This window comes from Macrotis lagotis, chromosome X, assembly GCF_037893015.1.
Source record: "Macrotis lagotis isolate mMagLag1 chromosome X, bilby.v1.9.chrom.fasta, whole genome shotgun sequence".
In the NCBI taxonomy this organism is placed as follows: Eukaryota; Metazoa; Chordata; class Mammalia; order Peramelemorphia; family Peramelidae; genus Macrotis; species Macrotis lagotis.
In genome coordinates, this window is record NC_133666.1 from 684,818,436 (window position 1) to 684,830,206 (window position 11,771).

The window sequence follows — 11,771 nt, forward strand, 5'->3', positions numbered from 1 at the left end:
GTAAAGATAGATATAACAGCAGAAGTCTTGTGCTAGGTCATCAGGAGACAGGGACTAAAATGAAATTGCTCTTACCCTCCAGTAGCTCACTCTTCAAAGGGGAAATCAATCTATACACATTAAGTAAAGACAAGAGATAGACTAAATCAGTGTGAGGTTATTTACAAATAGTTTCATTCAGTGGGGAGCCACTAAGGGTGCTCTTTTGGGGGCACTGTCCCGAGGGTCCCCTCTTCCCTCAAGGAAAACCCTAAACCCTTCTGAGCCTATAGGATTCTGCAACAAATTCTGGTCCTCAGAAAGGCAAAATGCCTCCTTTCCCATAACCCTTCTATCAACCCAGTTGATAATCATTTATGAACCAAGTCTGTGCCAGACAGTACTGAGGATACAAAGGCAAAACCAAAAGCATCCATCCCCTCACAGAGCTTACACTTTCATGGGAGTGACATGAAATAAACAGAGTGTATCCAAGTGAACCAGGGATCCAAGAGGGAAAAACAGAGGAGAGACAGCATTCCCGGATGGAGGCACCGGCATTGCAAAGGAGGGTAGAGAGGAAATGAAGGACTGTGTGTATGGAACAGCAAAGATCCCCATTCAGAGGGACTTGGAATGTGATTTCTTTTTTTTTCAGGATTTTTATTAATGACATACATTTATTAAGTGACATGCATGGCCCCAACTTCCCCCCAGAAGCCCACCATTAGGAGGGGGAAACCGTGGCAACCCAGGTACCTTCCCTCTGAGGTTTCCTTCAAGTTGTCATCTGTAGCTGCCTGTGTATTTATTGTCTGGGAGCTCCTCGAGGGCAGGGACTGGATTTGCCTTTCCCTGGCTCCCCTGTGCTTGACCTGGTAGCCTACATATAGAAGGCACCCAATAAATGCTAACTGACTGGTCTGCATTTGGAGGCAGATTTCTTCTCTCAGGTTCTCAACTATGCTTCCTGACTGTTCACCCCTGGGACAAATCACTAAGGATACTGTCACTAGCCCTGGTTTCCAATCTCAGCCTTGCTGGCAGGCATGGCAACCCTCAAAACCTCAGTTTCTTCATCTGTAAAATGAAAGGATTGGAAATGAAAATGGCTTAGTAGAAAAAAGAGCTGAGTTCAAACCAGACTTTAGGTAGGTTTCTTAATTTCTCTGGGCAGACTCAGTTTCCCCATCTGTGAAACAAAAGGATCATCTTATGAGGATCAGATAAAAGTAAAGGTGATGCTTAGGTCAGAGAAGAGAAGAATGGGGGTGCAGGAGGTTAGGATAGGGGAGAGGTTTGTGGTTAGACATGAGACATGTCTTCAGTATTGGTAGTCTTGTTCTGTTTTGCCCCCAAAGATAGAACAGGAAACAATGAGTAGAATATGGGAACAGGAAAGGTCAATTTGGGATTCATATTGGGGGGGGAACCTTCCTAACTGATTTGTCTAATAGAGCTACCATAGGAGATAATGAGCTCCCCATTCTTGGAGGTGTTAAAGCAGAGACTATATGACAAAGATTAGAGAGGGGATTCCTTCAGGAACAGACTAGAAACTGTTGTTAACCCTTCCAGCATGGTGTAATGACCCAGAGTAGCCGCCTATCCCCACCTTTTTGGCCTAGGCTATGGATGAGTTAGTCTACTCTTTTGAGTTGACAGCCCCCCTCCCTGACCTGCTTATTCTTTGGGGTGTCAAGCCCCCTCCCCACCTCCCTGCTCTTTTGAGGTATCAGCCCTCCTCCCTCACCTGTTTTTGGGAGTATCAGCCCCCATCTGCCTGTTCTTTTGTGTGTCAACCTTTCTCCCCCCCACCTACCTGCTCTTTTGGGGTATCAGCCCTCCTTCCCCCACCTGCCTGTTCTTTTGGACTGTCTGCCCCTCTCCCCCACTCACCTGTTCTTTTGGGATATTGTCCCCCATCCCTATCTGCCTGCTCTTTGGGGGTATCAGCCCCTCCCCCACCTGCCTTTTTGGGGTATCACCCCTCCCCCACTTGTTCTTTTTGGGTGTCAGTAGAACAGAGAAGGACGGGGAGGTTGGGGAGGAGGAGAGAGCTTCATCCCACTCATGTGGAAATGTTTGCCCATCTTCATAAAGTCTGGGAAATGCTTATCTGTGGTCTTTTTCCGTACCATTACTTATTGGAATGGAGTATGTGTAATTGTATTTAGCCCCCATAGCCAGGCCTCAAGGCAGCATAGCCCAGTTTTTTTGGGGGGAGCGGCTGTCACCCCTCCCCAGGCAGCTAGGGTGACCAGGCCTCCACCCCCATCTTCCCCCGAAGTTTACAGGGCCAGCTAGTGAACAACTCCATTATGGCAAGCACTTGGAGAGGCTCCCACCACCCCTAGGACCTGACTCTAATGGAGTCATCTTCATTGCCATCTGGGTGCTGGCTCTGGTTATTCCCTGAGCATCAGCAACAAACTGTTGACGGGCCCCCCTCCAGAGTTCATGGGGCCAGAGATGGGGAGAGGGAGGGGATGTGGTGGGAAGGAGCCTGGGAAGTCAAGGGAGTTGGACTGGGAAAGTCAAATCAACACCCAAGAACTGACACCCCCCCCACACACACACACACACTGACTGGGAGCTGGTGGGAGAGACTGCAAAGACATTGACATTTGCTTTTATATCAGGGAAAAATGAAATTTCCAAGGCTGACTGAGCGGGCTGCCCCTGGAGGCCTGGGGAGGCCCTCCCTCTCTAGTCTAACTAAAGAGGCTGAGGTCCACAGAAATGCAGAAGGACCCTAGAGGTCACTTTGACTTCCTCATTTTACAAAAGAGGAAACTGAGGCACAGAAAGGTCACGGGGGGTTGAATGTAGACATGGAAGGGACCCTTGAGACTTATCTAGACTGAACTCCTCATTTTACAAAAGTGCAAACTGAGGCAGGGATTTGAATGTAGAGCTGGAAGGGACCCTAGAGGTTATCTAGACTGATCTCATTTTACAGAGTAGGAAACTGAGGCACAGAGAGGTCACAGGGTTTGGATGTAGATCTGGAAGGAACCCTTGAGACTACCCAGACAAACCTCCTCACTTTATAAAATGGAAACTGAGGCACAGAAAGCTCACAGGGGCTTGAATGTAGAGCTGGAAGGAAACCCAGAGGTTGCCTAGACTGATTTCATTTTACAGAGGAGGAAACTAAGTCCCAGATGTAGAGTTGAGGGACTCAAAAAGCCATCTAGCCTGACACCTCACCCATTTTACAGATAAAGAAACTGAGGCCCAGAATGGTCAAAGAGGTCAAGACATAGAGCTGGAAGGGACCTAAGAGGCTGTTTGGATGGTCCATTTCATTCCTAGGTGCTTCTAGACATTTCTCCAAAACTCTGGAGTTGCAGGGAAGGGGCCAGTGGTTTTGGGTGGGTGGAATTTCCTCCGCATCTAGTTCCTTAGACCTGTGAAAGCACCGGTGCAACCCCCAGCTTTGGCCTTATTGTAGACTCCCCAATTCAGCCCTTTCCAACATCTTAAGCAATCTTAAGCACCCTCTATCGTAGGCACCTTGCCGAGCACCAAAGCTACAGAGACAAAAGTGAGATGGGCCCTGTCCTCAGGGAGCCTCCATTTGGGGGGGGGGACAGAGAAGCAAATATAAAACATAAACAGATAATGTAATGCCACAGAGGCCCCCAAGACTGACTCAGATGGAATGTTCCCTCTGACTCACTGTCCCACCGTCAATTTGGTTCCTGGGAAATCCCAAACCTGCCTGTCCCATTGCAGGCTAGGGAAGCCCCCCCAAGAGTATCCCAGAGAAGCTGATTTTGTGAGACCTGAGAAACATCAAAGAATGAGATGAAGCCTGGGGATAAGGGGAGGGGCAGTCAGATTCAGCCCTGCCACTCGTGTACTGGTTGACTTTCCCCTATCTGAGCCTCAGTCTCCCTTGAGAGGTCTCTCCCCCACCCCGGATCTGCATGACCCTCCTTGGAGCCACAGATAAGCCAAGTGCCAGGTTCTTTGGATTCTCTGGGAGGTATCAAGGCATGGTTCTTCAGAAACTTGATTCAGGCCTGTCCAATGCAGTTTTTTCTGGGTCCTGGACCACTTCTACCCCCACCCCCCCACCCCATCCCCCTAATTTAACACTGGTCTCCTTTAAAAATCATATTTGTAAATAAAAGAGAGGATTACAGGAGACCAATTATATTGAAATGCAGTGAGCAAAATAGATTATTTTTAAAAACAAGGTCATTGAGCCCCTCCATCAGAAGCCACGACCCTTAAAAAAATGAGACTGTTTTGTATTAATGACTCGCCCAAACTGACAGAGCCGAGGCCGCACTAGAATCTAAGCCGACTGCCCACCTGCCCCGGACCACCTTCAGAAGTCTGGGAGGGAGAAGAGCAGACAGTGGGGCCATGCCAGCCTCCAGGGCTAAGAGAAGCCAAGCCGTGACCATGACCCGGGGGACCCGAGGGGCTCCCCTTTTATGGATGACTCTGAGCCAGGCATCCCCCGATTTCCCCCCCTTGAGGTTTTAACCACCTAATTTATTCCATCTATTAGATAGATTTTGTAGATTTAATCATTTTCACAGCTGGTGGCTCATTGGATACTCAAGATAAACTCCAAATGAAACTATAATGGGAAGGACAAATGAGTTTTCACTCCAGAATGGCAGAAACTTACTTGGGAAGGGTTTGAGGGGCACGAAAATATATACAGATATAATTTTTTGTCTGCAGCTACTTTTGCTGACTACAGTAGGTTACTACAGTTAATTTCCCCAGTTTTGTTCATCTGTAAAATTGCATAAAAGTGACATTTTTGTGCTCATTATAGCTGCGGCTGATTTATAGCGGGTAAATGGAAAGCTTCCCTCCTTTTTCGGGGACTCTTGGAGTGGTGCTAAGCACCCATGAAATTGCTTGTATAATGTAGTTTAAATCCAATCTCAGAGAAAGATTCCCCCCTTGGCCCAAGTGACATTTCCATTCTCCACACCGACTTTATTTTAGACCACTTAGGAAGAATTTTATCCGGGAACCATGGACAGGTCAGAGCAGTGACCTCCTTTCCTGGGGTAGCTTCAGGGGGTCCAGGGACCCTGGGCAGAACTGGTCCAACTAGGTGATTCAATGGATAGAGCATTGGCCCTGGAGTCAGGAGGACCTGAGTTCAAATCCAACCTCAGATACTTAATAATTACCTGACTGTGAGACCTTGGGCAAGCCACTTAACCCCATTGCCTTACCAAAAAAAAAAAAAAAAAAAATTGACCCAGTTTCTATTGCTGCCTCCCTGGAGGCTGAAGTGCCCTAGGAGAAGGCTCGGGGGCCAGGATGGGAGCATTTCCTGTGGGGGATGTGGAGCAGAGCAGAGACTAAGGTACAGGGCAACAGAAAGCTAAGGGGAGGAGAGGAACAAGCAACCCTCCTACAGGAATTCAATTCAGCAAGAATCTGCTGAGTATTATATCTGGCCCAGGCACTGGTGTAATAAGGAACTTTAAGGTTAGCAGAATTTCCTGTGTATTATCTTGTTCAGTCCTCACAATGACTTTGGGAGGAGGAGGCTGTCTTTATCCCTATTTTACAGATGAGAAGACTGAGCCAGAGAGGGGTTACCTACCCAAGGCCAGACGGAGGCAGGTTTTCCAGCCTTCTGTCCACTCTGCTGTCTGACTGCCTCATTAACCAACAGTCCCTTCATAAGATAGGAAGCCCCAAAAAGTCCTCCAAAGGGGCAGCTCCAAAGGCTCAATGGACAGAGGACTGGCCCTGGAGTCAGGAGGACCTGAGTTTAAATCCAGCCTCAGATATTTAATACTTACTTAGCTGTGTGACTTTGGGTAAGTCACTTAACCCCATTGCCTTAAATAAATAAAATAAAAAGAAATGGGAGTCAAGGCCCCCAGGGGGTAAGATTGGAGGAGATCCAAGGCATTGCCTATGCACCTCAGCTGAAGGAACTAGAGAGCCATGGCTTGAAACATCCCAAGAAGAGGGAGGAGAACTGGCCAGTGGAAGAGGAACAGGTGCGGGACAGAACCCGAGCCTGATCAGAGAAGAGTCAGCTCCATGGAAGGAGGCAACGGGCTACTTGGGGAGGTAATGAGGCTGCCACCACCACAAGTCATCAAAGGCCAGGTGACTACTGGCCAGAGGTGGTAGAGACAGCTGCAGGGGAGACGAAAAGGCTGCTGCCTAAACCTAAGAATTCATAGAACAGGGCCAGGACGATTTGGTTTGGGTCTTTGCATCTCAACGGCTTAGCAAATCCTGGTATATAGTAAGTGCTTAATAAAGACTGGCCAGATTGCAGTGAAAATGGAGCCTTATGGGAAATCAAGTCTAGTGGAAAGGAGAGAGAGGGAGAGACCAATGGAAGAGGAGATCCATTCATCAGCATTACTGGAGTGACCTGGGACCAGGGAGAACAAATGAGGAAGAACAAGGCTTTTACCACGATGCCCCTCCCTGCTGTGAGTCCTGCACTAGGGGTGGAGATCTGTTCTAGAGGAGGCAGGAGGCTGAGAGGGGGGTGATAGGGACTCCAAAAGAGAGGGCCCTGAACTCTGCCTGTTTGACAAGGTCCAGGGAGTCATCAGTCACCACCACTTATTGAGCACCAACTGGATGCAGAGCCCAGACCAGGCAGCATTCCCATGCTCAGGTGGGCAGGGACAGAGGACAGGAGCAAAGAATCCTAATGACAACGCTCATTTAGATGGGATAAGTCACTGACCTCTCAGTATTCCAGGAAGTGCCAACTGCTCTGGTGGAGGGCATTTCTTCAGCTGGGAGTTCTTCTGTCCCAACCCATCAAATCCAGGATTCAGCCTCTGTCCCTCCCTTCACAGAGAAGCATCATGGGGAGGTGGACAGGGATCCAAGCAAACCTCTAGTGCTTCCTGGCTGGGTGGTCTCACGCCATCAGCTCACAGGGTTGAAAGTTGGCAACCATTATTAGTGGAGGGATTTCCCTTACTTGGGAGTTCCCTAAACAAATCTAGTTCTTATTCACACACACATACATAAACCTATATATAGGAATATTTTTGAATAGATATCAGTAAAAATGTATGTGTATGAATATACATATGAAGGAGAGAGAGAGGAGAGAAAGGAAAAGAAAGGGGGAGAGAGGAGGGAGAGAGAGAGAATATTCAGAAAAGCCTGAAGTGAGCCCCCAGCCCTAAATGCTGACTGCTAGCTGTGGCCCTGGCCACTGTAGAAGCTCCCTGGACCTTGGGCCACTCTCAGTCCACCAGTAACAAGATGCTCTGGTTCTGTCAGGAGAACTCCAGCTCCTTGGTGCTCAGTGGGAAGTAAGCAGGACCCATATTTGGATCCCCATCTCCCAGGTGAGGCCACTGGAGCCTTGGAGGGGCTGAGGGCCAGGGAGAGGAGGAGGGGGAAGGGCAGGCCTGGGCCGCCCGGGCCATCCCGGCGTGGCAGTGGCCGTTTGTTTTGGCTAACAGCTCGGACATTTAATGTGTCATGTAAATTACACTCTTCAACCCCATTACTGACAGTTCATAAATAAGGCATGGCCAGGACGCTCATCCTGCTGTCAACGGCAGAGACAGGGTGAGGGAAGAAGGCGGGCGGCAGGCAGGCGGGGTCCCGGAGCCTTGGGGAGAAGCCGAGGAGGGCTGCCAGCTCCCCCCCCCCCCAAGCCTGGCCCTGGGAAGGCATCTCAGTGACACGTTGGCTCCAGAGGATGCTTCTCAGGGGACCAGCACTGGAACCAGCCTCATTAGAGCCAGGCCCTGGTGCCAAGGGTAGGAATTGGGGGGTTGGAGAAAACAACGTGGGGTGGAAACTTGGGGAGCTGGCAATTCTCCCAAAGCTTATGGTCTGGAAGGAAACCAGGGTCAGAGGATGGACATATAGGGATCTAAGTCAAGCAAGTGAGGAAGTATTTATTGAGCACTCTCTGTATACCAGAACCACCTTCAATGGAAGAGAATTTAGAATTTAGAAGGCCCTGCCTTCAGGAGTCTTGTTGGGCCACTGTTTAAGAGGCTGACCATGGCCAATATGCCTGGAGATATAGATTTATTCATTCTTTTATAGATAGATTCATATGTATATTTTTTAGGTTTTTGCAAGGCAATGGGGTTAAGTGGCTTGCCCAAGGCCACACAGCTAGGTAATTAAGTGTCTCAGGCCACATTTGAACTCAGGTCCTCCTGACTCCAGGGTCAGTTCTCTATCCACTGCGCCACCTAGCTGCGCCCCCCTTCATCTCTTCTTATGCTTCAACAAAACTGGCCTCATGACTGTTCCCTGAGCTCCACTCAGAACCCCAAGCCTGGAGTGGCCTGGGCTCTTTGGATACCCTGGTTCCCTTCCGATCTCTCCTGTGCAGGATCTTGGTCCAGTCAGGTCAGTCCTGGTCCAGGGCCCTTGGCCCTTCTCACAGTCCCTTCCCCAGCTGTCATGATCACAGAGCAGAACCAGAAAGTACCTCCCCCCCTCCAAAAAAAAATAAGTCATCTAGGCCTCAGTTTGCAGAGGACTATGTGGGGATTTGAATTCAGGCTCTTTGATTCCAGACCCAAAGTTCTTTCTCCTGGGCCTCACTGCTTCTAATTAAGAATAATTTGTAATCTCCTTTAGCTGGCTTTGGGGAGGGAGTGAACGGATGACTGAGCGAATGAGTGAATGAAAGACATTTGTGAAGGACTTCCTCTGGACCAACCATTGTGCTAATGGCCCTGGTCACAAATGGAGAAAATGAGGTTGTCCCTGCTCCTCTTAAGGGGCACTCACTCACTCTGATTGGGGCAGACAAGTCGTGAAAGAAAATTTCCCAGCAGGGCCCAGAAATCCTCAGGGGGCAGCGGCAGGGTGGATGCCAAGGCCCAGAGGGTCTTAGGTTACTGAAGTCAGGAAGAGGGTCATCGGGGGCCTGAGTGAAGAGGCAAGGCCAGGGGAGGTGATGGAAATGAGGGCTTGTGGGCTGCTTCAGACTAAGCAGAAAGACCAGAAGAGTGTAGAAAGAATGGAATCTGGTAACCCAGCCTGGGGGGCAGAGCAGAACAACTGCAGTTAAACCTAGGAGGAACATCTGGGGGCTCTATGGATCTGGAGGATGGGAGGACTTCTGCTAAGATTTGGGGAAAGGAGAGGAGACCCCATCAACCCTTGAGGTGCTGAGGCAAAACAGCTGGTATATTAACACTCCAAAAAAAAAAAAACCAAGACCCAGAGCATCTAGGGGCTCTATAGATCATATTTCCTGGAGGGAGGGGGCTTCTGGTAAGATTTGGGGAAGGGGGTGCCTATCAGCCCTTGGGGTGCTTGAGGCAGAACAGTTGGTGTTAATACTCAAAAAGAGAAGACCCGGGGAAGGGGAGGCCAATCAGCCCTTAGGAAGCCAGGGCAGAACAACTGGAGTTAATACTCAGAAATAAAGGATTCAGAGCACCTAGGGACTCTATAGATCAGCTGTCCTGGGAAGTTGGGGTTTTTTTGATAAGATCTGGGAAAGATAAGATGCCCAGGAGCCCCAGTGCCGCTGGGCAGCAGGGCTAACGTTTCTTGTGGGTCTTTGTCTCCTAGGTGAGCCCGTGAGCTCCACGCATTCCCCACGGTACCCGAGCCCAGCTGAACTGGACGCCTATGCCCAGAAGGTGGCCAATAGCCCCCTCAGCATCAAGATCTTCCCCACCAACATCCGGGTCCCACAGCACAAACACCTTAGCCGCACTGTCAATGGCTACGACACAACGGGTCAGCGCTACAGCCCCTACCCGCTGCACGCCAGCGGCTACCAAGGCCTGTTGGCCATCGTCAAGGCCGCCGTCTCCTCCTCCAGCTCCGGTTCTGCCCCTGCTGCTGCCTCCTCCTCCTCCTCTTCCTCCTCTTCAAGCAAAGGGGTGGTCAAGAGTGTGGAGGGCAAGCGGACGAAGCTGTCACCTGCCGCTGTGCAGGTGGGCATCGCGCCCTACCCCGTGTCGAGCACTTTAGGGCCCGGTGCAGGCCCCATGGGCTACCACGGAGGGCAGAAGCCTCTGGAGGGGCCCGCCCCACCCCCCAACGTCACGGTGGCTGCCTCGGTCATCCCTCTGGCTGGCCGTGGGTTGGCACTGCCACCCTCTAACCTGCCCTCCATTCAGAGTATCATCTACCAGGTCAACCAGCAGTGCCAGGCCCAGGGCTCCCAGCCAGCCTGCCAGGGGGTAGCGGTCACTCACCCCAGCCCAGTCAAGCGCGCTGTGGCCACCACCCCGGCCGGCTTCTCGGGCATGGCCGGGTCCGCCATGGCCTACGCCAGCGCCATGCTGCCCGACTGCCGCAAGGGAGCCGAGCTGGTGGTGGGGGCCACGCCGGCCATGGCCCTGGGGGGCCTCAAGCCTGCCGGCTACCCGGACGGCAGCGGGACCGGCCTGGACTATTTAATCTGGCAGCAAAAGCCGCAGCAGCAACTTCGACTGTACAGTGGGGGCAGCGGCGGGGGAGGGGCGGTGAGCAAGTCCCCCGAGGTGTGCGGGGGCACGGCCACTGCCACCCGTCCCTACCTCCTGAGTGGGGCAGCGGGGGACAAAGTGACCTCCTCCCCCTTGAACTGTGTGGGCATGCATGGCAACTTCTCCGTGGGCCCCTACTTTGCCCCCCCTTGGAACAGCATCCTGGTCACCCCCAACAGCGACTGTTACAACCCTGGGTCAGAACTGGCTCCGGGGGCTCGGGAGCTGGCAGTTCACCCGGCGGAGGGGCTGGCGGGCCTCCCCAGCAAGACGGTCTGCAACACGTCCATCCTGAGCAGCAGCCTCCAGTCCCTGGAGTACCTCATCAACGACATCCACCCGCCCTGCATCAAAGAGCAGATGCTGGGCAAAGGCTACGAGACGGTGGCGGTCCCCCGGCTCCTGGACCACCAGCACGCCCACATCCGCCTGCCCGTCTACAGATAAGGGCCGGGGGCTCTGGTCCAGGATGGACGGAGGAGGGCCGCCACTAGGCCGGAGAAGGCCAGGAGCGAGGGGCAGGGGCCACACTGCCACGTGGGCCCCTCCTCACACCTCCTCGGGCCCTGCCGTGCCCATCAGCCCGCAAGCGGGGAGGGGCCTGGGGCCAGGGCAGCCGAGGTGGGGGGAGCCTGAGAGGTTTTGGACAGAGGCCTCCTCCGCCGGAGGGGTCCTGAGCATTCGCAAGTGGGGAGCGCGAGCATCGGTCGCTGCTGCTCTCTGGCAGACGGTGGAGGGAGGGGTGCTGCTTGGAGGAGAGGGGGCAGCAGGAGGCCTGGCCAGAGCCCCAGAAGATGAGGCAGCAGGGTCCATGCCCCAGCCCCCCAGGTTCTGCCACCCGCTGCCCAGGGAAGCCCCTGCCCTTGCACTGCTTTGCAAAAAAATAATAAAAGTGAATACCCGGGGACAGTCTAGATGAGGAAACAAAAGAAACCACTTGGAAAAGGGGAGAAACCACATTTTAGTTACCCCCTCCCCGGTCTGTGTTGGCTACCACCAAGGAGCCGGTCCCCTCCAGCCCTTCCCATTTAGGCTGGGTTTCATCAATCCTAGATTGGATTGGTGGGAAATGGGGGGGTGGGGAGGAGGCAACTCATGGGCTCCTAGGTGGGGTGGTGGAGGTGGGGGCCAGACTGTGGAATCCCATTTTCCCTCCACCTTGATTCCCTGGCCTTCCCCCTATGGTCTGGTCTGGATGCAACCCCCTGATCCCCCCAACCCTCTTGGCAGAAATAAAACGGCCCAGAAGGCCACCCGAGGAGGCCCCTTGACTGTCCTGTCCCTGCCCTCCCCCTCTCTCCCCCATCCCCTGGGCAAGCCAGCTCTGCAGCAGTATTCGCACCCTCTTCC

At 52.4% G+C, this 11,771-nt stretch overlaps 1 protein-coding gene across 1 annotated transcript in view; it reads left to right on the top strand.

Moving 5' to 3' along the window:
* The window catches only part of FAM222A (family with sequence similarity 222 member A), a 77,365-nt gene extending 65,912 nt beyond the window's left edge, over positions 1-11,453 (top strand). Inside the window, exon 3 of the mRNA XM_074206123.1 lies at positions 9,514-11,453. Coding sequence (XP_074062224.1) covers positions 9,514-10,868 — 1,355 coding nt within the window. The 3' untranslated portion in view covers positions 10,869-11,453. The remainder of the gene's footprint in view (positions 1-9,513) is intronic.
* Positions 11,454-11,771: the final 318 nt, after the last annotated feature.